Genomic DNA, 26254 nt, shown 5'->3' with positions numbered 1-26254 from the left:
CCCCTTGGAAATGATCGGAAACGTTTTAATGTGCAAGCCTTGGAAATATATCAATGTATAAGTGCATTTTAAAGGCTTGTTTACATAATTTTTAAATTGTTGAAGACAGATTAGAGGACTACTTATCAAAACTATGTATTTAATATCACTCCTATCGGTTTGCTATAATAGTATTTATCGCTATTTTCCGAAATTTGCCTTTGATCTTACTGACTGATAATTTCCTTTCTCAGCACAGTACAGTAGAGTAGAGTAATATGAAAAATTATCGCTGGAAAAAAAGAGCGTACGTGCCGTTGTCAATGTAAACATCAACGTCGTCATAGGCAAAATAGCGATAAACAGATTATCATTGGTAATCTCAACTCGATTGCTTTTCTCACTTTCGCCGTACCGGCTCAAGCGAGAAAATCAATCTCGTTGAGATGACCAACGATAATCTAGAAAAACATCACACATTCTTTCTTTATAAGACAATTTCGTTTTTGAAAGTCAGTAAAACACATAGGATATTATGTTGATACCTAGTTAGATAATAACGATAATTCCAGAATCAGGTCCTTAATAAAGGTTGGGCAGATGTATAGCATAACATATTTTGTTCCAGGGGCGATATCTGAATTCTGCAGCAAAAAAGGAAGATTATATAATAAAAATAAATGGAACTCTCTGTCCTGTTATGGATCTCCATCAAACCTATCTGAAATGTAACCTTTCTAACACAGTTCATATCAAAGAATTGCCACTACTTGTTGAGGTAAATATTTTATCAAACACAATTACAAGAACTCTGCCTGTGATTTACATAATACATGTAGCATGTTCTCATATACGAAGGTTCGCGAATTTACGGTAGAAAAGTACTTAATTATGGGTTTTTTTTTTCTTGTAACTTGGTAAGGAACAATACCAGGGTTACTTCTGAAAAGATGAGTCTGTAAGTTGCAAGAACATCACATGTAACTCTTCAAGTTTATATAAAAAAAAAATGATTTTCAGATAAATATTTTCATTTTTTTTTTATAAATCTGTTTTCCAGCCACAAATACTCGGTAAAATTCGTACAATAATGCTATGCCGTTACTGTAAATTTGGTCAAATTCGATTCGCAATATGACCTGTGTAATTGAGACTTAATAATTTGTCTAATTGGATTTCAATTGACTGTTCTGTTTGGATAATTTTTTAAAAAGTTCTTTTTTTCATAATTTCTTGGACCTTAGTAACTACAACAAGGTTTTTTTCAATGCAACGAAACTCATTCTTAAAAAACTTATTCTATTATAGGGATATTGGCATACTGACATTTGAAGATTTAATATTCTTAAAAAAAAACATGAAAATAATAAAAAAAGACAGATGATATTTTCTCGCCAATGAGATTTATATACACAATAGACTTAAGGACGTTGGTGAAAGCAACTATTTGATAACGTACGACCTTCAACAATGAGTAAAACGCTATGTATGAAGTTAGCTATAAAAAGTCCAAAATTATGAAAAAATATAAAACAATTCAAAAGAAAAAAACCAAACGGCCACATTCATGAATTACAGACACACATATATGTGACAGAAGTTAACATATTTAAGAGCGTTCTACCTTTCTCATACTTCAGAAGGGTTAAAAATTGTAGGTTTCAAAAACTGAACAGATTTGACGTCCTTAGTAAAACATCTATTTGGGAAGACTTTCTGTTTTGCTTCTATTTATATATTCACCAAAATCAACAGAAAAATTGAAAATGTTTTGATCACATGACAGACAACTGTTATGCTATGCGACGTACCAAAATAATATGTTGACATGTATTAATACGGAGTCGGACGGGAAGTATATTGTACATAGAGCGAATTATAATTATTACAGACAATTAATATTTGTTTGGAGAATTGAGAATAATTCTTCTAATTTATAGAATGAACTAGATGTTTATGGTTAAAGATATGTGAATTGATAAAAAAAAGATAAATAAGTTAAACTATTTTTTACATTACAAGCATTTTATTATAAATGATGAAACTTTAATAATAAAAATGCAAATGAAACCAATGTTTTCTTCTTAAATGAAAAAAGATGATGTGGTTTTAATAAAAGTTCTACATCAGCGTTATTTTTACTTATATATCTTGTTAACCTTTCATCGTTATCGTCATATTTTGTATTTTAACGTTTTTGTTTTACTGAAAAGGTATCTGTAGGTCTTAACTGGAAGACGGTTTTAGGGTACATGAAGTTTTTCCATGTAGAATATCGTAAGAACCAAATACATGTCCAACTTGCTGCAATTTGTTTGGGGACTTTTGCTGTTTTGATTTTATGTCTTGTATTTGTTATGCGCAAGAAACACTTAGGAGTGTTTAGAAAGAAAGCAACAGAAGAGTTTTCTGTTGTGTACTTCAATAGCCCAGAAACAAGAGGCCTCATGGATCCGCCAAATGATACAGGTAATTGGATATTCAGCTTATACCCTCTTGTTTTCGTCTTTTGTGGTTTAATGCTTACAACCGGTTTATGCAAAATCAGAATATTTGCGATATTGTTATCATTTGGGAAAATCAAACGGGATAGGTATCGCAGAGATATAAACTCGCATTCAACATGTTCAAATTTAATATCAATATTTGTATGCAACATTTCTTGATATCGAGATATTAAATTAAACATTTTATTAATTTTGTAACAATAGCAATAAAAAATGCACACATAATTTCCGGGATTTACGATACTTTCCGACAAAAGCGAAACTGGTCAAATGAATTCCGGAAATTGTTTTCGAGCCCACTAGAATCGGTATTCTAATTTATATTCAGATTAACAGGAAGATACATTTAAAATAATACCTGATCTGAACTTTATGTGTGTTTACTCATTAAAATCATTCCAATACTTATCAATGGAGAATATTTACTCACATAGAGCATTCAGAGAATACACATGAATTTGGAATTATGTATTTTCGTGGAAGATGTAAGGTAAAAGTCAAGCAAAATTGTCATATGTTATATATAAATTAAAATCTATGAAATTGAAATTAGTTATAAAACATTTAAAACAGTAAATAAAAAAATAAGACAGCAAACTACTATACTGCAAACTAAGTTGAATGCTACTGATTTGGGTTTTCAAATACGTATTTAACCATAATTTGTGACTGTTAACACCTGAGTTGTTTTTAAAACTATCGACAACCAAAGGTCAGGGACAGTCAGTAGTATTGACGTCCGTCATGATTAAATGGAAGTTTTTCGGTTGTTTTCGCTGATATATTGAAGTATTGTAAAAATGGTGACATGACATTAGTTACGGGTTTAGTAAGAAAAAATAATGGTAAAAATTTAATCCTTTTCAAAAATCAAAAAAATTATAGTTGTTGACATATGCAGATATTTGAATCTGCTTGAAAATATGCAATCGCGCGTATTCTTGTCGTAAAAACACATTTTTTTTGTCAATTCATTTTGATTTTATGCTTTGTTTATAAGGTAATTCATCTGCTGAGCAAGGAATGCCTAGATATGTCAAACAGAAAAAACAGAGCGTTTCAGAGCTGGTTGTTGAAGGGGCTACATGGAATCCAGGATTTGACGCTATTGGAATTGTTGACATGCTGAAGCAGCAAAATATCTTTATTGAACGCGATTTGGTTAGACTCGGGCAAGATATTGGCCATGGTGAGTATGTTATGTTTTTATCAAAATTTTGCTCTTCTAGAATAACGTATATCTCTGGAAATAACTTTGAACAAAAAAAACCATTATCGACAGGGCGAGCGTAGATAAACTATGATAAATAAGTACAACCTTGCAAGTTGATTTATTCTAATATTCTGAAATATGATGCAATGTATTTTCAAAAAAACTTTTCTCAAAAATAAAAATAAATGGATCTTAATCTTATAACTTCACTTCCAGATATATAAATGGCGTCCTTACACTGAGTATTCTTTACTTGAATGTCATATGTCCAAGTGAACTTAGATAAAGATAAGAAGGCTTGGTTGTATTTAGATCTTTTCGATGAAAACCGGATTCTAAGATCCATGACAAACGCAGTCGACTTCCCGCTCTTTGAATAGAGACCATACATCTATACTCTAAGTTTATACGATATTGAATAGCGTGTTTTAAGAATTGCCTACAGTCGTTTCTTCACATGTTTTGTCGTCAAACGGGTGCATTGATACACTGTCTCAAAAATCAAAGTTGTGTTTTCTGCTAACGTTAAAAATCCCTTTTGGCCATTCTCTCCAATCGCTGGTTATTAATGGTTTAATCATGTTCCAGATAATTCAGAAATCAGTCGCAACGGTCTTGCATGCCTATATATATAGTAGGCTATTGATGTTTACGCTGTTGATGAACCTTGTATAATTCGGAGCTCGATCTATTCCAAAATATGTCCTAGGTCCTGATTTATGGTATTAATAGTAGCATCTGTAAAAATTATGAAATGAAAATGCATTTGGTCATTATACAAATAATTATTATTAATTTCTATCTAATGAGTTACGAAAATAAAGGAATTTTTTACAGGAAATTTTGGATGTGTATACCAGGGTTATCTGCGATCAACAGAAGAAAGGGATGAACAACTTGTTGCCGTCAAAACTGTTCTTAGTAAGTAAGAAATGGAAAAAAAAGTACAAGATACACCCTTAGTTCTGTCTGTTCATTTCAAAATGACTGTGTGCGTAATAATTCGATATACTATTTTTCCATTGGTAGGAAGATAATTGGTATATTCTCTTTAGTAAAGATGTTAACTTTAACAGAAAACAGGAACCGAAATTTAACCAAAAAAAAAACCAGACATGTCATCGACCATTTGTAAGCTAAAAGAATTCAGATATCTAAATTTAAATAAGCAATCTATTATGATAAAATCAAATAAAAAGTAAAAGGCACCGCGTATTTAAATATCTTTAGTGTCAATTTATTTAATTCAGTATATGGGGTTTCACTTACAACATAAGTTGTTTACAGTTTGTCATCCGAAAAAAGCTGAACATGAAAAAAAAATCAACTAGATAGCTAATTTGTTATTGTTTCATTGATTACGTGGCATTCGATATCTGTATATTTGACTTATGGGACGGATAACGTCACAACATATTTTCAGTACGTGAGATTATCAACTTATTTTGTCCCTTATGATGCAAGTAGTAGGAATACATGTACATGTACACTTTCACTTGACACTTGATCCTCAAAGGCACAGTTGATTTTCTCCAGTACTAGTATTATATATAGCCTTTGCTCTAAATTGTTTTCGTTGTGTGGGTTTCCATATAGGTTAATCTAGATGAGAGTTATGTCGCACATAGACAATAGGATGTTGTAAATTTTAAAATTGTTTTATGAAATCGTTCATTTGCACATGGTATAGATTTGAGGGTAGTATATACTAGCATAAGTTTTTTTTACTTTGTATACAAAAATTAAAATTGAATAAATCGTATTTGCTACAAAAGGTGATCGAAGTCCTGACGCCCAAATATCTTAAACAATAAAAATGACCCCCCGTCCAAACAAGGATATGACTGTTAGTCTCAAGTTAATCTAACCATATATCCTTACTTTCTCTATTCTTGAATAGCCGAGGCAAGGCTTTCACTTGATTTTTTTTACAACTTAAAATCAACCCAACAATGTTAGATCTGTATTTTTACACATGTAAATTGATATAATATTCTAATTTTATTTCTCTAACTCTTCGTCAATTTATACCTTTCTGCACCCATTGTATGAAAAATTTAATCAACGTGTGGTTCATTTGATCTCAGTTATTCATTGGTTAAAATCCGATTATGACGTCGAATTTTCTTGCTTTCCTCTGAATTTTCTATTGTGACGGCATGAAAAAAGGCGATCATGCCTGATGACGTCATATAGAAAGAACACATCTTTTTGTAGATCATTCGAAAAGACGGAATAAATTTGCCTGCGTATTGTTTGAAAATCATTAGAGATACAGATTCCACCACCAAATCTCGTGTAATACGATATCTATCCACTCTCAACAGTTAAATTTGAAAATTTAACTGTCTCGAGTGGATAAATATCGTATCACACTCGATGCAGTGGTAGAATCTATATATATATATATATATATTCAGTCTAATTTCTTCCAATGCTATCAATAAATTGTAGAAACAGAAGTACAGGACATAAACGCAATCCTTGATGAAGCTTTGATCATGAAAGATTTCAATCATCCCAATGTGTTGTCACTGATTGGTATTTCTGTCGCTCCTGGTGAATTCCCGTTGGTTATCATTCCGTTTATGTCAAATGGGGATCTACTGTCTTATATTCGTAGCGCTGACAATGTAAGTTATAATACATATGTTGCAATTATTTGTGTTGTGTCTATCCCCTTTTGTTTGTTAAAAGTTGCGAGAATCCCAGGAAATATATAAATAAATGCATTGTGATTGGTAGATCCCAATATATCATGAAGATTCATGACCTATTAGGAAGAACTATTTTATGTTTAACTTTTCAATTAATGCTTGTTCTGATCTGGTCAGTCAATCCGTTTCCAACTGATTGTTTACAGTCCAGGCAAAAGGGGGGATGTGCGCTCACAATCATGTTGTCTGTAATTTAATCGTCGTCGTTGTTTGCTGCCTGTTATATCTGTTAATATCTGTTGATTTTTCGTTTGAATTTTTTCGCATTTTGTTATGTCGGACATTTCTATAGCTTACTGAAATGGTATTGGTCTTGCTCATTGTTGAAGGCCATACGGTGACATATAATTCCTTTAATCCACGTTATTAGATTTCTGTTGGATAGTTGTCTCCTTAGCATTCATACCACATCTCCTTATTTTATATTAGGTGTTAGAGTACTCAGATCTAAAGCGTTGTTAGGGTAAATAAATCTGGTATTCTCTGGACTTGTCCCGTCCATCGACAAATTCTTGCTAAAATACTGAGCTTCCATTTTGGTTTGCTTGAATTATAAATACGGGGCCACATCCAGTTGAAATGGTGACTTTAATCCGAAGTCTGCGTTTATTAAAGAATCCTCGCAACCACTCTGGTAGGTTGAAGAGGATGTAACAAATAACAAACTATACCATATAAAGAATACGAGCAGCTACTGAAAGAAAGATCAAATTAGTTTATCTGGTGATATCAAACCATATTGCCCTGCACTTAATATAGGTTATTGTACTTCATAGAAGTTTTCATACAGCAAAGTCGTACAAAATGTTTACAAAGTGTCAAGTAAAAGAGAGGTAAAAACTATAGTTTTTTCTTGACAAAACAACTTTAATTTGAATTATATTATTTACAGAAGCCAACTATTAAAGACTTGGTAAAATTTGGACTAGATGTTGCTAGGGGCATGGAATATCTTGGCAGCATCAAATTTGTACACAGAGATTTAGCAGCCAGAAACTGCATGTAAGAAGTCTAAAAAACCTTAAATTTTCACATCACTTGTAAAATTCAACAAATTGTTTTGAACTAAGTAATATGTATGAATTTTGCAACAGTCAAATAGTCTAATAAATTACAAAACACATATGTTAGTTTAATTTAGATAGGGAATGCTTGAGAAAATATATTATTTTTTAGCCTGTCGTGGACTGTACGATTTGTGGTATGCCATTGTCCGTCCGTCAACACTTCGTACGCTAACTCAAAGCTTTAACCAACTCCCATGAAATTCTAGATTGACAAAAGAAATCTGGTTTTGATTTTTTATGTATTTTGTTGTTCCAGAGTTACATGTCCTTAACCTTCAGATTTAATGCAGTTTTTCACATATTGCGCATATATAACTCTAATATACTTGAATAGATTTCCACAAAACGTTACTCTATTGTTGGAATTCATAAAATTGAACTCTCTTTCGATACTAAAATTTTTCTGGTTTGTCGTTCCAATGTGATTAAGCTATAACTGTCAGGTTTGTCAATTTGTTTACATGTTGTACAACAGTTTGAGTATCATTGGAATGATTTACTGGAATCTTTACATTAGTGAAAGTAAAATTATGTTCGAATTTGGTACTTTGACCGTTAGATTAATAAAAGACAATGATTACTTTTCATGCACTAGGTCAAGTATGCTTGAATCAATTTACTACACACTTTACACTGATTTTGGGAGAGCTGAATGCAAACTTGCTTTTGATTTTTGAAAATATTCTAGTTAGCCGTTCTAAAGTTAAATGTAATTTTAAAACAGTCATATTTAACGCAATACCAAAACGACTAAAGATATCCTCATGCACGTTTTCTACAGACCCAATTTATTAGCTTTTGATAAGATATCTTCTAAATTTCATTTCATTTTTGCAACAATTGTAAAATGCACAATATTCACAATACCGGCGTAACATGCGCTCTATACGCAGATGCTTATTTAAATTACTATGTAAACAAAAATACTAATTCTCAAGACTCTTCGATGCAGTTCAAGTCAAAGTGATTGTTTGTGTTTACGCCACATTCAGCGTTCATGGCTATATCGTGGCGGTGATGTTATTGTGGTAAGGGAAGCTTGAATACCCGTAGAGAACCACCCATATTCGACATAAAAGCAGCCAGCCCTAGTCAATTAAGATAGTAGTCGAACGCACCACGCCGCGACCAGGGTTCGAACTTACAACAGAAGCCACTTCAAGTTAGAAATGTGGTACGGCAAGACATAAGGCTGAATTCCTTATTTTTCGATTTTTAACACGTGAGGCAAAATTTTAAAAAAAATGTTTTAATGTCAAAAAGTGATAGTAAATAAATGAATACATGAATAAACGATTAAATGCATGAAGTAGATTGTAAAAGAAGTGAAGAGGCAAGCAAATATATTCTTTAAGCAGATACCGATTATAAAAATATCGCACAATTTGTATTTGGTATCGAAGAAAAACATTTTGCACTTATTGTGAGAAAACGTTTCCATAAAAAAAGAAAAGTTTTAGAATATTTAAGAGCATGAAAACCAAAGGGCCTATATAAAACAGTCACTTTTGCTTTATCTCACAGGATGGATGAAAACCTAAAAGTGAAAGTAGCAGACTTTGGGTTGGCTAGAGATATTTATACGAAAAACTACTATAGCAGTGACAATAAGAAACTGTTACCAGTAAAATGGATGGCTCCTGAAAGTCTAGAAAATGGGACCTATAGTACAAAATCAGATGTCGTATGTAAATTAATTGTTATATCCATGTTATTCACATTTGTTTACAATGAAGTTAAAATGATGTTTTCATAAGGCACAAGTTAATTCGAAGCAGTTGCATATTTTGGTCTGGTCATACTCAATTTGTCTGCATCATATGGAACGTTACACAGAATTTTCCGAAGTTATAAAAATTGCAGATGACATTGCTCATAGTTTTGCTAAATTACATATAAAAATATATTCAAAATGTATCATTTCTGCTACACAACTTGCTTTAAAGACGCATACTTATATTCCATGAAAAAGGTCTAATCATATCAATGGTATATCTCACACAAAAAGAATATGTTTTAAAACAAAAATGCTCTTGATGCAAATTTGAAATCACGATAGCTGGCTGAATACATATCTCATCATTACAATACCTTAGTTTTGATTGTTTAGAAAAAAAACCTTGCTCAACAAAGGATTCCAGAATGCCTTCTTGATTCAACTGTATATGCATCACTATACACAAGTCTGAACATTTCTAGTTTTAACTCTTCTTTAAATTCATATGATACTTCAAATAATAATTTTGTCGTTCAAACTGTATGGATTTGTAATTAAGTTAAAAAAAAAGTGCGCATAGGACTTAGTTTAATATATATGCATGCATTGGTTTAATTTTTTCAATAATTTCAAGAAACTCGTTTCATATGACTTTAATCAGTTAACAATTTTGAATATGTACAACCTTGCAGTATAACCACTTACATTGACAGATAAGGAAAAAAAACCATGCATGTAATTTAATTGTTAGAATATTCTAAATTACTGTTTTAACTAACTTGTATATTGTAGTGGTCGTTCGGTGTAGTTATGTGGGAATTAATGACCAGAGGTTCTGCACCTTATTGTGACGTTAACAATTGGGATATGCATAAATATTTACAATCTGGCAGGCGCCTAAAAAGAACTGATTTCTGTCCACCACCATTGTAAGTTTATAGATACGTAAATATTTCTAACGAATATAAATATATAACACAAACATACCCATACCACAATACTGCATGCTATAATAAGGGGACGAACATTTGATATTCTGGATGGGGGTGGGGTGGGGGTTTGGGGCAGAACGATAATGAATAACTTAGCCGCGGAAGAAAATAAGGATGCGTAGCAACTAATGAAAATAAATAAGGGGAAAATCCTCCCCCCCCCTCCCCCCCCCCCCCCCCCCGAAGAATATCAAATGGTCATCTCCTAATATTTAACAGGAACACTCGATACGGAATATTTTTGAAGCCAAATACGTAGAGCGTTTTAAAGCATTTAACTATGAGATATACATTTGGTAATTTGAGTAAACTTTAATTCGAAATATTAGTAAAATTTATCAACTGAAAAAAACAAAATCCAAATGAATAATTTACCGAACTCGAATTGTCTTCATCATATTCACTGTCTCCTGTGGAGAGTTGTCTCATTGGCAATCGTACCACATCTTCTTTTTTATATGTAAGATTATCAGTTGTTTCCCTGTTTTAGACATTACAAAAAATATTGTGGTCAAGCAGATGACAAAAAAAATATTCTGAATCCAGATTTTCCCCATACCTTATAGTGTTAAATTTTGAAAAATAATAATTTGATTGATAGCGTTGAAAAGCTAAAAAAAGTTTTTGACTGAGACAAAAAACCATGACCTCCCCCCCCCCTTTTAAGTTTAATGGTTGCTCCCTAATCATAAAACACCAGCGTCTAGCTATCAAGCGCAATATACCCTTAACGAGTATCAGCCCAAATACAGTGGTATTTTTAAGTGGAAGCAGAAAACGTTTAATAAGGATTCTATAGCACACGTCATCTGCTTCTAAAATCAATTAAACTAGTGGTATAAAACAAAACTTGTCTTTGAAATGTTTATAAGATTTAACAGTTTTGATATTCGAGCACGGTTAAACTCAAGGTTAACTACTAAGATTTCTTTATTGTTACTTTAAGCGTATAGTTGAAACGAATCAAATTAAATATTTTTATTTATATAAAATATTTGGTCATAATTCACATTTTTATACTTAATTTGTTTTGAATTTTTGTTCTCATTTAATTAGATATGAGATAATGATGACATGTTGGGAATTTGACCCAGACGACAGACCAACGTTTCAGGACGTTAATCAGAGGATCACTGGATTAGTAGAACAGGAAAAATAGAAGAAATTTAGTTTTGATATTATGTTGACAGTTACTTCATTTTGATTATGAACCAGCGACAAATTTTGTTGATTTCAAACTCCTTTTATTTATAAGACCCAATGAGGCACTTTTAACCAAATAATATTTTTGTTAAAAAAAAACCAACAATCTCAAACAGTGTCATAGAGAGAGAGAGACAGAAGATACGAAATACGGGGCACTATCGTAAGTCTAATTAAAAAACCCCAGACAACAGCATGTTCAAAAATAAAACGACGTAAAAACAATGAACAATAAAATCATCGCACGTAAAACTAAATATTGAACAACACAAACCACACAAAAAAACGTGTGTGAACATTTTGGTTTTAAAATTTTAACAAAAGCGGAATCGTATATTATTAGCTTAAAGAATTTTTTAGAAAATTACATTCGTATTTTATAGAAAATTATATTAACACACAAAAAGTCTTAAACCAAAACTTTCATGGACGCAACGACCGGAAAACACCATTATTATCCACTATTGTATGCGGGAAATACTAAAAATAGTGATGTCATCAGGGATTCAATGTTTTATTAAACGATTTATTAAATTAAAAAAAGAAACGCATAATCGCGGAATGCAGAAATAAACTGCAATATGCACAACTGTACATATTTATACATATCTGTGTTCTCAGAAAAAAAATTGATTTAATCTTTTACATTTCTATTTTTATTCCTGGTTTCGCTTGTGGATTTATGTTTGCGTTCTTTGTTTCAACAAACCGAATTCCTTTAACTCAATGCCATTTTTTGAGAAAATGTCCCTCTCTATGTCTTCCTCTTAATTATCAAATTACCTTTCGCCCCTTTTTACTTGACTGGAATTTTGGATTAAGATCAAAAATATTTTTTACCTATCCAGAGAGTTTATTTTCTGAAACCTATAAAAAAATGTATTATTTCTCCTTGCCATCTATTTTTAAAACTAGCCAAAATTGGTTACTTCTCGTCGTAAACTGTAAGAATTATTATCCGCTACACATTTAACGCTCGGTTCTTAAATACATAAACTCTTGCAACAGCTCTTTGAGGGGTCCGTATGTGGCCTGTTGCAAGGCAAAATTTCTGTCCCTATCCAATATACCCTTATTTTCCAGTGGCAATCTAAATTTCCTCAATCAACGGCCTCTATTACAGGAGCTATCTATTGTATTTAATATTAATTTGTTCTCGTCCTGAACATGCATGAAATATTTGCCACTGGACGTTAAGCAACAAAAAATCAATCATCAATCAATCATAAACCTAAACTACCTTTTTTTACATTGATTCCTTCATCTTGTTTTGTTCTTTTATATTCGTAATGTATTTCTTAAAATCATTACATTGTAAATATGAGTATTAATAACTATGCAACTTGACAACATACCAAAAAATAAAAATGAAAATAATAAGTACATTAACTGTTTCATATTTGATCATATTTTAGGCTTTAAATTATGCAATGCAATTTTTTTATTAGTAGTTAATATTTTTGTACGGCAAAACTAAAGACCTAATACGTACAGAAGCACTTTACTTTGAAATTACTTAAACTTTTAGAATATACAAATAACAAAATTCAAATGTCAAAGGTATGAGAATTTTGAAAAAAAGGTATAATGAACCCAAACATAACCTGAATATATAAAAGTTGAAAAAAAAAATACACGTAATTATTTTCACAAATTGAAAGTTAGCACGAATAGAAGAAGATTTTTTTGAACATTTATAATGAAGAGAAAATAAAACGTCTGTGCACGTTACGTATATCTGAAAGAACAAGTATCAGGTATACTCAATCAAATAAGTTGAAAAAACAATTTTTAGAAAAAATGTGTGATATTTAAATAATACTAGTAAAAAAGCACTAGCTGCAGAACTGATGATTAAAATAGTTACTCTGAGAAAATTTGATTTCAGTTCCCTGTTTGTTTATTATATTGTTGAATTCAGTAATAGATATATAAATAGTAAAGATTTATTTCTTGTTGACATCTGATGGATGAAATTTGTCTTACTTGTAATACTTTTTGAATTTCAAATTCAAGTAGACCAAAAATATATAATTTCTCCTTTGTTGTTTCTTGGCTGTTTCATCAATATGTATGTATTATATATATAATTTTATATGAAATTTTGTTTTTGTTTTTATTGAATGCAATATTGGTGATAGACACGAGTTATACAACTATCTGCCAAACATGCATGTCTGCTCTTTTACATTTTGTGGTTACTCTCAAGTTACATTTATATTTTTTTGTGTGATTTTTTTTACATCAAATATCAATTAATGAATTTTTGTATTATGATATTTTAGAGAATTGTCCATTTCTAATTAACTATTGCTTGTAAACCTTTTTAAAGATTTGCTCATAGGTTTTAAAACGTATGATTAACTGTTTTATAAATGCTCAATTTTTCTTTGATTTATTTGCATGTCTGTATTTTGATTATAAATAAATTTATATATTTTTTTTAATTTGTTCCGTTTATTTAGTAGGATACATTTGCTGCGCATGTCACCTGTTTCTTGTTTTACCATCATCATGTACGATTGACTTCAAACGCTTTGAAAAACATATAGACAATGATAAAAACACAAAAAAGGAACATTCACAACTATTCAAAATAAAGGGGACATCGGAAAACTACTTTTTGATAAATATAAATGTAGAAGACAAATGGACATTTGACATCGGCGTACATTAACGTTCAAAAATATCAAACAAAAGGTTTTAATGTTGATCAGAAAATGTATATACTGTTGTGTATATATATATTGATTGCCTTAAAATATCATATGTGAAAATCTTGTATGAATGATTTAACATGTTTAACATCATCAAAATTGATCAATAACTACTTTATGTTGTATAAATGCTTTAGGCGTGAAATATGATGTGTTTCGTTTCTAAAAGCACTACGTAAAAAGTAAAATCACAAAAATACTGAACTCCGAGGAAAATTCAAAAAGGAAAGTCCCCAATCAAAGGCAAAATCAAAAAAACAAACACATCAAACGAATGGATAACAACTGTCATATTCCTGACTTGGTACAGGCATTTTCTTATGTAGAAAATGGTGGATTGAACCTGGTTTTAAAGCTAGCTAAACCTCTCACTTGTATATATTCTTATATATATATAAGTGTTAAGATTTGCACAACGGTACTAATATAAGATGTTAATATACGAAGATGATGTTATAAAATCGTGTTGACAAATATTTCGGCTTAACAAATAGCCTACGTCAGTGTCAATACTTTTTACAATACTGATTGTTTATTTTGTAAAAAAGCTCAGTAATACTGGTAAGTTTTGGTCTATTGATGTAATCCCAAATCTTGAACCTCATCAAATAAAACAAAACTCAAATACTATATAAACGTGCCTGCGTATACATATACATTCCAAAGTGTCAAAATGCAGTAGTATGTAAGAATGTGTGTAAAATAATAGAACAGTCTCTTTATAAAACTACTAGTATTTCATATTGATGCCGTTAAGATGAAGTACATTTAGTTCCTTTATCCAAAAGCTTTCCCGAACCTGTCACTTTGCATCACAGTGACTCCAGTGAATGTTCTGTTCAATCACTAGAATTTTCATGCGGTTAAAGTCATCAATTTTGTGACCCGATTATCTAAAAGGCTGACTTACTGGGAGGAGTGACTTCTTATAGATATCACTCCTATGGTAATTGAGGCGTTTGTAGAACGGCTGCTTTGACTCACCAACATATTGGGGGTCACAAATCGAATATATATATATATATGAATGAGTTCCAATCCCGGCTAGGGAAGAACAAAAAAAATTTGCTAACGCAAATTTACAGATCTAACATTGTTGGGCTGTTATTTAGACGAATTATATATACAGAAATGTGTTTTCAGCCTTGTATCACCATCAGTGGTAATCCGATGGATAAAATCTGTTGTAGAGTCGTGCTGGTTTAGACGTTCTTATATATATATAAGTTGTCACGTAAGTAATTAATGCTCTAATGAATGAACGTAAACACCAAATGATGACAAAGTTAAAGACCAGAATCACTTTATTTCTAATTAACGAAAAAAAACAAAACTCAGCTTAATAGCAAAGTGGTCACTACAAATAGGCAAACATATTTCATTATAAATTCATAGTGATTATATGCTTCTAAAATATAGAACAGCATCCTGTAATTATACTGAAAAGATGAGTAGATGAGCATTCCCGTACATTTAAAAATACTTCGTGTATTGCGATTAGATGTCCTTGTTTAAAATACCTACGAAAAGGTCACACCTCCGGAAACGAAAGCTGGTTTTTTATCAGCTATAGTTAGAGGTGGGGATAAGGCGTCTGCTCAATGCTAGGTGGTGTTGTTGTAGAAGTGAAATGTGAAAAGTACAGGTTCCAACCTCGCTCGGGGAGGAAGTAAAGAATCAGATCTACTCCAACATTGTTATGTTGATTTTTCTTGGCACTTTATATATATATATATATATATTCGTTTTTATAGATCACAGTTTTTTCTCTTCCATAGACATATATATCTTGAAGAATGACTGCTAGAGTTTTTTTCGTGCATATTCTTTTCTTTACGGGTCCTCGGATTTTAAAGCCCTCACCCACACACTATTTGAGTATGAGGAAGTCCTTTGCTAACTCTAAACGATTGAAATCCCTATTTAAGTTGTATAGGTCAAAACGACAGAGACTAACTAAGCTTTCCAATAATTGTTGAACATTTGTTGAAAGAAGACATCATGTTTTAGCCGCTTCCAGAAATCGAACAACATTAACAGAGTTTCAATGTCCCCCAGCGTTGCACATATTTTATCTATCCAAGGTACAAGGGCAATAACTAAATAAAACACTTTTTTTGTAGCGCTAACAAGGCTATTTTCCATAAATTTAATATTTCCAAGGGGCATAACTCTTTTTAAAAAAGTCGATCGTCCACCATTATAGAACTTGTCCGAGATATTGCTGATATTAACCTATAGTATAAGTTTTATAAAAATCTGGCAAGAATTGTACCCGTGAGAGCGCTAACGAGGCCATTTTCCATAAATTTAATATTTCCAAGGGGCATAACTCTTTTTAGAAAAGTCGATCGGCCACCATTATAGAACTTGTCCGAGATATAGCTGTTATTAACCTATAGTATAATTTATAAAAAAAATCTGGCAATAATTGTACCTGTTAGAACGCTAACAAGACCGGACGGACGGACACATGGACACACGGGACAGACGGACGGACGCCCGGTCTTTCCATGTCCCTGGTAACGCGTTACGATGAGGACAAAAAATGTTAACATATGAAAACTTAATTTGAATGTATTCATGCATTAAATCTACCATCAAATTATTTATTTGCGTTTTATCATTTCCGTGTAATTGTAATGTTATCGATTACACTAAATAATCAAACTAATCGTGATTTGATCAATTACATTTCAAAGTAATCGACCCCATCGCTGATAGCCAATTATGTGATATGTAACGTAAGGCGTTATGCGATATGCCGTAAGTATTTATTATGTAAAAAGTAAAATAACAAAAATACCGAACTCCAAGGAAAATTCAAAACGGAAAGTCCCTTATTAAACGGCAAAATCAAAAGCTCAAAAACATCAAACGAATGGAAAACAACTGTTATATTCCTGACTTGGTACAGGCTTTTTCTTGTGCAGAAAATGGTGGATTACACCTGGTTTTATAGCTAGCTAAACCTCTAACTTGTATGACAGTCGCATAAAATTCCATTATATTGACAACAAAGTGTGAACAAAACCAACAGACATTATAGATGAAAATGTCAAAAATAGGGGAACAGTAGTCAACATTATGTTATTATTTTAATCACTATAAAAACAAACAAATATGTCAACAAAGAAAAACACAAAATGGCATATAGACAAAGCACATAAGTAAAAATGAAAGACAAGAATATAAAAATTGACAATAACACAATGACGAAGTACCGAGCCACGCCAAAGGGATATTACCAAAAATGGACTAAACAGTAAAGGTAATAATTTACAAAGACAAATAAAAGAGCGCTATAACACGTAACTGAGATGATAAACAATGTCAGTACCTAGAATCTATACTTCGAGATCATCATGTATTATTTGTGAAGTTGATACGGAATACTTATGAACAAGGTCTTGGTATCTTCCGATGAACTTTTTTTAGAAAAAGGACCAGACGTTCCTTGACATAACCCTGGTTCATCAACTTTCTGCTCAGACACTGGTGACGGTTTATAAAATCTGAGTAAATAAAGTAAGGCATTATGCGATATATGCCGTAGTTATTTATTGTGTAAAGTCAAGCATTATTCAATGTGTCGCAATCTTATTTAGTATTCATAATTATTTATGCGATATTTGTAATACATAAGCGTTTGTATCGTATTATGACGTATAGTATGTATTTCGATAGGTCCCAGTCATAGGGCTTAGTAGTTGGTAGTATGTAGTATGGCGCACACTATTGATTAGAGCACATTGGCTAAAGGTGTAGGGGGAGGGTTGAGATCTAACAAAAAATGTTTAACCCCGCCGCTTTTTTGTGCCCGTCCCAAGTCAGGAACATCTGGCCTTTGTTAGTCTTGTATGTTTTTTTTTAATTTTGGTTCATCTATATTGTTTCGGAGTTTAGTGTGACGTCCATTTTCTCTGAACTAGTACACATCTTTGTTTAGGGGGCAGCTGAAGCTGTGTAGAAGACCCTTTGGTGGACTTCGGCTGTTTTTTTGCTCTTTGGTCGGGTTGTTGTCTCTTTGACACATTCCCCGTTTCCATTCTCAATTTTATGGATATAAACAGCCAAATGGTAAAAGTACTGGACAGTATGGTATCATACAACAGTTTTGTATGTCAACGTAAACTTTATGGTTTGGAGACTTTAGAACAGCCGTCAAAAGGGCAGCCGTAACCGTGATGTGTACACGTTATGTTAGGATTCAGAAACCAAATTCGTAAACCGGAGGTATATTTTTATTGTAGCAATTCAACTTTAAATAGTGAAACAGAAGATACAGCTGAATTTGAAACATTTATCAGTATTGATTAATTTGATTATTTGTAAATTTGTACTATATTGAATTGTAATTTTGTTTAAAGTATTAGTCATTTCTTATATAATATAAAAATAAGAAGATGTGGTATGATTGCCAATGAGACAACTTTCCACAAGAGACCAAATGACCCAGAAATATAGGTCACCGTACGGCTTTAACAATGAGCAAAGCCCGTACCGCATAGTCAGCTATAAAAGGCCCCGAAATGAAAAATGTAAAAAATGATATATTTCGCCTTTCTTACACCACTGGGTCGATGCCACTGCTGGTGGACGTTTCGTCCCCGAGGGTATTACCAGCCCAGTAGTCAACACTTCGGTGTTGACATGAATATCAATTATATGGTCATAACATCAACAATGAACACCTTACTCCTCAGGAAAAAATATTAAATTCAATATTCAGCGATGAACATTGGGTCAATAGTCTGGTCTGGTAAAGGCACAACGTGTGTGTTTGTGTTTGTGTGTGTATGTGGTGTTGTTGTTGATGGTGGTTTATTGGTGGAGGGGGTTACGTATGTTTCACATGTGGCACCCGTCATGTTGCTCCTGTAAGTACAAACAGGTGATCAGGCTAATTCGGTTGGTCACTTCCGAGGAAAGGATAACAGGATTGTGGTTACAATAGTTGGAACATATCCGCCGTTATCTTTGAAACAGATATTTCATAACGGTCAACCAATTCTTGATGGCGGACGTAAAATTTTCGAAGGAATGATTTTAACTTCACTACTTGGAAGTCTTTGCTTAAAAGCAACCTTATAAGCAGCAACCTTCTATCAAATATACCGAATTAAAACTTTTTGAAGTATTGTGATATCTCTAACCCTGTAAATGTTTTTTAATGTGTGCTAATGCAAGGTTAGTGTCATTAAAAGCTATATGAGTTAACAAATGTACACTTCATAGGACGCCGCAAGAGGTACATCCCCATTAAGAAAAGGAATATTTGTCTCTATTCTAAAGTAGCTAACTTATAATTTTGTACTAATTACAGACATTATAATCTGATTAAAATTCAGATTCGTTATTTATGCTTCACTTTCAAGCAAAACAAAGCGTGGACGCATGATTGAGACTTGGTTCAGTACTTGTTAGAAATACAAAACATTGGAACATCTTATAACAATGACTTCAATCCGTCCAAATTTTAGCGGAGATCACGGAAGTGATTTTCTTAGATGTGAATCAATCATTTTGGTTGAATGCTTGAGGTTAAATGTCTAACGTGAACTCATCAGGGAGTGGCTTGGCCAGAGACGTGTCTTAATAAGAAGCAAGTTTTATCCGTAATATATTTAGGACAACTGTACACGCTGTTTAGTTTTCCGTTTGATCATACAACATTGCGACAAGTTTTCTTGCAAATTGAAGATATTCATCAATATCACTGTTTGACAATCTGGCATCTGTTTAAGAACTTTGAAAGCCGTCATGTTACATTTTCTGTGAGAAGTCATATCAAGCAATTGTAAGTGAGGATTCACATAAGTACAGAGCTTATCATATGTTCAAGTTCGTAACGTCTTATGCACTTGGTGAAAGTAATAGTCACTGTTTAAAACCACAGATCATCTGAATTTTTCAGGGATAAAGAAAAGTAAAAACAAAGATTTAAAACGTCCGTATCAAGATATTTCTAATATGAAAATAAGGAGATGTGCTATGAATGTCAACGAGACCACTCTCTACCAGTTCTATCCGTAAAAGTGTCAATATCCAAACTCTCTATCGACATGGATAATGTGCAGATTAATATGTGTCCACCCGTAAATGGGTTATGTCGATACAGTCAATGACACCTTGCACAAATACGTTCTACAATTTGAGATGGGTAAAAATTCAGATAGAGCAAGTTCTTCAATATCAAATACTAGTAGTGCATACGTTTTTTTTTATTTTGTAACATATAATAAAATTCTATAAAATCTGAAGTAATGATTGTTTATTTTCGTTGGCAGATTAAAAAAACAAATTCGGGGAGAGAGAAAAAAAAACCCGTTCGATTACTTGGAAACTTGGAATACCTCTAGATCTAATTGACTTTTTCATATTCGGTCATCTTGATGGAAAGTCTAACGTAATACCTGTCGAAGTGGTCGCCCTTACAGACAATGAAGCTTAATAGCGCAAGTGTTCAATGGGCTGGACGAATCAATGCGGAATTAACTCGCAATGTCCTTCGTTGATTTAGCTCTAATATAAAAAGTCAAAAATACAAAAATGTAAACGTATAAAAGCATGTGTGTTTATACATAACAACATTAAGCTGGAAAGCATTATATATAATTATACCAAAAATACTGAAAAATTGAAATATTACTTGAGTGCTTATCAAAACTTAATGACCGTTAGAAGAGTGATCAATGTCCGTGTTAAACTTGGAGTTTTATAATTTTAATTTAATCATCAATAACTTTATAATTTTTATACCTGTTTTTAGAAATTTTTATCAGAAATACCCTTTAGGATGTTTTACAAGTTTATAACACAATTAGATACAAAGCAGTACATGTAGGGACAAGCAGATAAAGTTTATGTCTATATTTGTACGAACAAATGCGATATTTTTAAACATCTTGAAAATTTACAATTTTATAGATAAATTGTCAATAAGAATCTAAACTGACAATTAAGAATAATGGTTATTTCAAAAATTGAATTTTGTGGAAGAAAATGTAGGCATATAAGTTTAAATAAATATTTTGAAATAGGTGGATGACAACATTACAAAAATTGTCTATTCGGAAAAACGATTTTGTAGGAAATTGTTACCATAAGAATTTCTTACGACAGGGGGAAAATAAAGTAAACATATGTATGTTTCATCTAAGATCAGTTTAAGACGTGTGTTATTTGGGGAGATTAAACTCAATATTTAGACAATTTTTTGCCTGTTTATCACCGCACTAGCAGTATATAAAATATTGTGCATGGAACTCCATTGAAAATCTTTGTTTGTTTTCAATGCTCACTTGTTTCAATCCCGACCCAAATTTTTCCAATGTAAATTTTTTCCAGAAATTTCCTTCCATTTAATTTGATATTTTTGAGATAAACACATAAAAATAGCCTACCTCATTTGACTTGGTCAAGGTCATATACGGATCGCTAAGAGTCTTTGTAAGTGCCATTGAACTTGCAAGTGTCCTTGAACGTGCAAGGATTTTGCACTCTCACTACACGAGGGTTCGATTATAGTATAATAGAAAAACAAAGAATATGGGGTATCCACTCCCTTTCTGACCGGATGTGGTTTTCATACAACCTGCAAGGTAAAAACTAAGCAGATCTTTAACATTGATATTACTGCCGGAGTTGCAGGTCGATCGCAAGGGACAAATCTAAGTTGACAGCATTCTGCATTTTTTGTTTAACCATTGCATTTATTTGCAGTATGTTTGGATATTTTTTTGTCCACCACATCTTTTTTCTTTTTGATTCTTAGTTTAACTGAGGTTCTTTATGCTTAAGTTTTTGTTTTCTCTATAGTGTTTAGTGTAATGATATTTTTCGTGGTTTTCCTTTTGGACCTTTCAAATGTTTCTGTTATTTAATTATATTTACGATTATCTTTGATCGGTCAACCTATTTTTGTGATAGGGTACAGCTGACCCGCAAAACACTTACGGATGTTTTACTTATTTTGAGGAAAAGGTCAATCGGAAGAACACTTAAAACCATCCTTAAACTTTATTGATGTTGTTTCGAAACCCATAGATCTCCCAAAGATTACAAATCTTCCTTATATTTTATTTAAAATTTTTAATTTTCTCATGCTTTATTAGTCCATAGCATTTCGAACTAAACTATTTATTAATAATCATTATATTATATATATTCCTGCATGATCATAGATGTATTACCAGAATAAAAGAGGGGATGACAAAGACTAAGTGTAACAGGACAGATTTGTATAAAAAGAAATCCAGAAACCTTAAAAGACCTTAAAAGACGGTGCAATCTGCTTTATATGAAGTCGCCTATCCTTTATATTACGTGACAAAGTTTTATATGATGTGATCTTGCCATTATACTTTGTGCTTGTAAAATAAGTATATGATGTGCGTGAATTGTACATATATTCATATTTTGCATTGTATATGTTACAGGCATTTTCTAAATTTAGGCATTTTGCAAAATGACTGAATTTTCAGGCAATTTATAAAATGCCTAACCTTGACAGGCATTATATAAAATGACTAAAAATACCTAGTCATTTTGTAAAATGACTGAAATTTTGAAACAAAATTCAACAAATTACCTGTTCACTTTCAGGCAATTTGTAGAAGAAGGATATCATTGACAAAAAGTGGACAAAAACACAACATCTTGTACAGAAAATAACTAATGGTTCAGTAGAATTAATGTATTCTTCAAAAACCAGCTGGGAAAGTTTGTATGTCATATAATATGTTCTTTTTAGTGAAACTACGTTAAGTATGTACTCACTCTGTATTTTAGATAGTAAATTTATGATTATTTTGTCAAAATGGCAGAAGGGCAATTTGTTCTTTTAATAGAACAAAATTTACAAACGAATTTTAAGAAAATCCAGGTTCAAAACAGTGAAGTGAAACATATGAAGCAGAGAAAAAGAAGTTTGTTTTAATTGACCGATTGGTTTGTTTGCTTTCAGTAGCAAATATTTCATGCATTTTTAAGACGAGAAATTTGGTTATGATTCATATGGGTTATTTCTGCAGTAGATTAACCTGGATAAAGGACAGGAATTTGGACTGCCGCTTGAAATGAAGGTATTTTAGATAGGGATAGAAAATTCCACCTGTAGAACGGTCAAAGAGTTCTTAACGTGCAGAGAGTGTTGCACTTTACTAACATGCGGCAATATATTTAATGTCCCCAATGTTCAGAAAGAATGAGAATGTATACATCCACATCCCAAACAAATTTCCCTCTATAGCATGGGTTTCGCCATACAAGGCCGTATTTGGTTGTGATGCAAAGATATGAGTATCTTCATCTTCACTGCCTCAAGGAAATTCATGGGTCTTTGCAATCTAATGAATTAATAAGACAGTAGTTAACTGTGGTTAAAATCTCGAAAATTGACCAAGAAGAGACAAATAACGGTGCATTGACAGGGTAAGCGTCTCTTGTTATAGCTGCATTACCCGTCAGGGGCAGTTCTGATTCAGTCCGTTAAAAGCTATAAGCCAAAAGATGCATGTCAGACTAATCATGATAATGTACTTCGAATCTTTTCGGAACACGAAAAAGAAGATATTCATGTGTGACGTGTGTGCTTATTGCGAAACCCAATGTTGTCGAACGTTAAGTGTTTTATCAGAAAAGGTAATGAAACAGCTAAATGTGTCATGATCCAGGTTTCTCCAAATGTGGTCGAAGTGCTAAAACCAGATTTGACGCCAAACAATGTATTTGCTAAAAATAGGACAAATATTGTGTAACAGTTCTGTCATCCAAACATTTTAAAAAATAACAAATAATTGTCGAGTTCTGTGCTTGTGTGAATTTGGAATAATTCAATAAAACTTATTTTTGATTATTAAAACTCTTAAATTGCAAGCTTGGACATTCAGTAATTATCATAAATAAAACTGCTCTGTTGTTCAAAGCTCTCAATTGTTTTTTTAGCATTTCATTCTATAAAATAATTTCAGGCATTTTGTAAAAGAGGGACGAAAGATACCAGAGGGACAGTCAAACCCATAGATCGAAAACAAACTGACAACGTCATGGCCAAAAATAAAAAGACAAACAGACAAATAATAGTACAGATGACACAACATAGAAAACTAAAGACTAAGCAACACGAAAATGCCTTTCAATTTTTCCAGGCATTTTGTAAAATGCCTAGAAAAATTAGTCATTATGTAAAATGCCTGAATCTTGCAGGCATTTTAGAAAATGCCTAAAGTTTTAAGGCATTTTACAAAATGCCTAAATTTAAAAAATGCCTGTAACATATATTTTCAGAATTTGATGTACTTTAACCTTTATACGATGTGACTTATAAGTTGTAAAGTGCATTTTGCCTTTATATAATGTTGAAACATCATATATATAAGATATATACACCTGTCATTATGTGATCATCATTAATTAATGTCCCATTGTCTGGAACTTTTATTAACATTATGTCCAATTTCATTAAAGCTGTGTTTTTTTCATTAAATAGAAGTAAAGTGATTCTGGCCTTTAACTTTGGCATCATTTGGTGTGAAACTTAAAATTTCGATGCACATTTGTCATTATATGGTGTGCTATGACTTTTATAGGATTTAATTTTGAGATTATATCTTGTGCATATATCGTAATAATATATGCAACCCTGCTATATGTGCAATATGTCTTTTATATGATGTGCGCTTTTCAAAATCTCATAGGCGAACATCTTTATAGAATATGTTCTTATTCTATTTCAAAAACTTGTATTTTTATATGATGTGGATCATTTTTCTTCACTGTTTGCGGTCACAACTTTTTGATATAATGTGCTTTAGTCGATATTATGATTACGTTTTGACCGAATACTGTATACTTCATATCTGAAACCGATCCACTTCTCTACGTTTAATTCAGAAGTTTAAGGTCACCATCACAGTTAAATTGAAAAATAAGAGGTAGTTGTGTCCTTAACTCACGAGAAACACCTTTCCAATATCTTAGATCTTAAGTGGCCAAAATGTTCTTAGATGCATGATTTTTTTTATTAGTTGTTATTGGCTTTGAACTAGCTGTCAGTAACTGCAAGTAATCTCAGATCTGTGCTTAGTGTCTTTTTGTTATGTGGATGTAAAAGTACCCGTCCACGTCCACGTCCACTCTGTGTTTTGTTAGATGTATTTCTATTTGTATCCATCTGATGAGTTAAGCCTTTTTCAACTGATTTTTATAGGTTGTTCTTATGTTGTACTGTTACAGCACTGTCCAAGGTTAGCGGGAGGGTTGGCGCCTTCAAACGAGTTAAATCCCGCCACATTCTGTATGTGCCTGTCCCAAGTCAGCAGCCTGTAATTCTGTGGTTGTCGTTTGTTGCTGTGTAACATATCTGTTTTTCGTTCATTAGTTTGCACATAAATTAGGCCGTTATTAGTTTTCTTGTTTGAATTGTTTTACATTTATCATTTCAGGTCTTTTATAGCTGACTATGCAGTAACGGCTTTGCTCATTGTTGAAGACCGTACGGTGACATATAGTTGTTAATTTCTGTGTCATTTGGTCGGAATAAGGCAAGAGGAGTAAGGATTCAAATGGTGGATAATTCATTCTCCCTCTAAAACAGGTATGTGTGAAGGGGAAAGATATCTAAAATTTTGAAGAAAACGAAAAGGAGAAAAAGGAACACACGGTAGAAGGAGATTAGAGAAAGAAGAGGATGAATATATGAGAGAAGTGATGAACAACCCTCTTGTTTAACCCTTACTTAAATATATTATTCAAAACGTAAATGGAAACACCGACTTGTTTGAAGAAAACATGGATATATGAAGTACAATCCGTATTATTATTTAATAAAACGTTTACGATCGTTCATCATTGGTTGAAAGGAAAATATTTCTCTGCGGTACATTATGACCAAAATATGTTGTCAAAAAACTTAATTCAATCGTGTATTTGATAGTAATTTAAAAATTAAGAAGTGGCAGATATACAGATTGATCGATTTAAGTTGTTGGTATTTAACGCCACTTCTTCCACTGTTGTCTATTTTGCAGCGGCTAGTGTTTATTTGTGGAGGAAGCCGAAGTGCCCGGAGCAAACCCCTGACCTTCGACAGAAAAACTGGCAATACTAGTCAAACATAATTACATTCGAACGCACCTAC

General features: G+C 32.2%; 2 protein-coding genes across 6 annotated transcripts in view; both read left to right on the top strand.

Moving 5' to 3' along the window:
- The window catches only part of LOC127719063 (hepatocyte growth factor receptor-like), a 63791-nt gene extending 49954 nt beyond the window's left edge, over positions 1-13837 (top strand). Inside the window, exons 8-12 of the mRNA XM_052225114.1 lie at positions 6154-6332; positions 7309-7418; positions 9008-9167; positions 9993-10129; positions 11249-13837. Of these exons, the coding sequence (XP_052081074.1) occupies positions 6154-6332; positions 7309-7418; positions 9008-9167; positions 9993-10129; positions 11249-11351 (689 nt within the window). The 3' untranslated portion in view covers positions 11352-13837. The remainder of the gene's footprint in view (positions 1-6153; positions 6333-7308; positions 7419-9007; positions 9168-9992; positions 10130-11248) is intronic.
- The window catches only part of LOC127718983 (hepatocyte growth factor receptor-like), a 92513-nt gene that overhangs the window by 25773 nt on the left and 40486 nt on the right, over positions 1-26254 (top strand). For 2 of the 5 annotated variants that reach the window (XM_052225096.1, XM_052225064.1), the window contains 2 exons: positions 608-757; positions 2193-2448. The exons of 1 other annotated variant lie outside the window; for it this stretch is intronic. In XM_052225096.1, coding sequence (XP_052081056.1) covers positions 608-757; positions 2193-2448 — 406 coding nt within the window. Of the gene's footprint in view, positions 1-607; positions 758-2192; positions 2449-3486; positions 3676-4536; positions 4621-26254 lie in introns of all 5 variants that reach the window. 2 more of the 5 variants (XM_052225080.1, XM_052225088.1) reach the window with 2 other exon arrangements.

This window comes from Mytilus californianus, unplaced genomic scaffold (assembly GCF_021869535.1).
Source record: "Mytilus californianus isolate M0D057914Y unplaced genomic scaffold, xbMytCali1.0.p SCAF_1, whole genome shotgun sequence".
Classification (NCBI taxonomy): Eukaryota; Metazoa; Mollusca; class Bivalvia; order Mytilida; family Mytilidae; genus Mytilus; species Mytilus californianus.
This window is presented reverse-complemented; position numbering and strand designations above follow the sequence as displayed.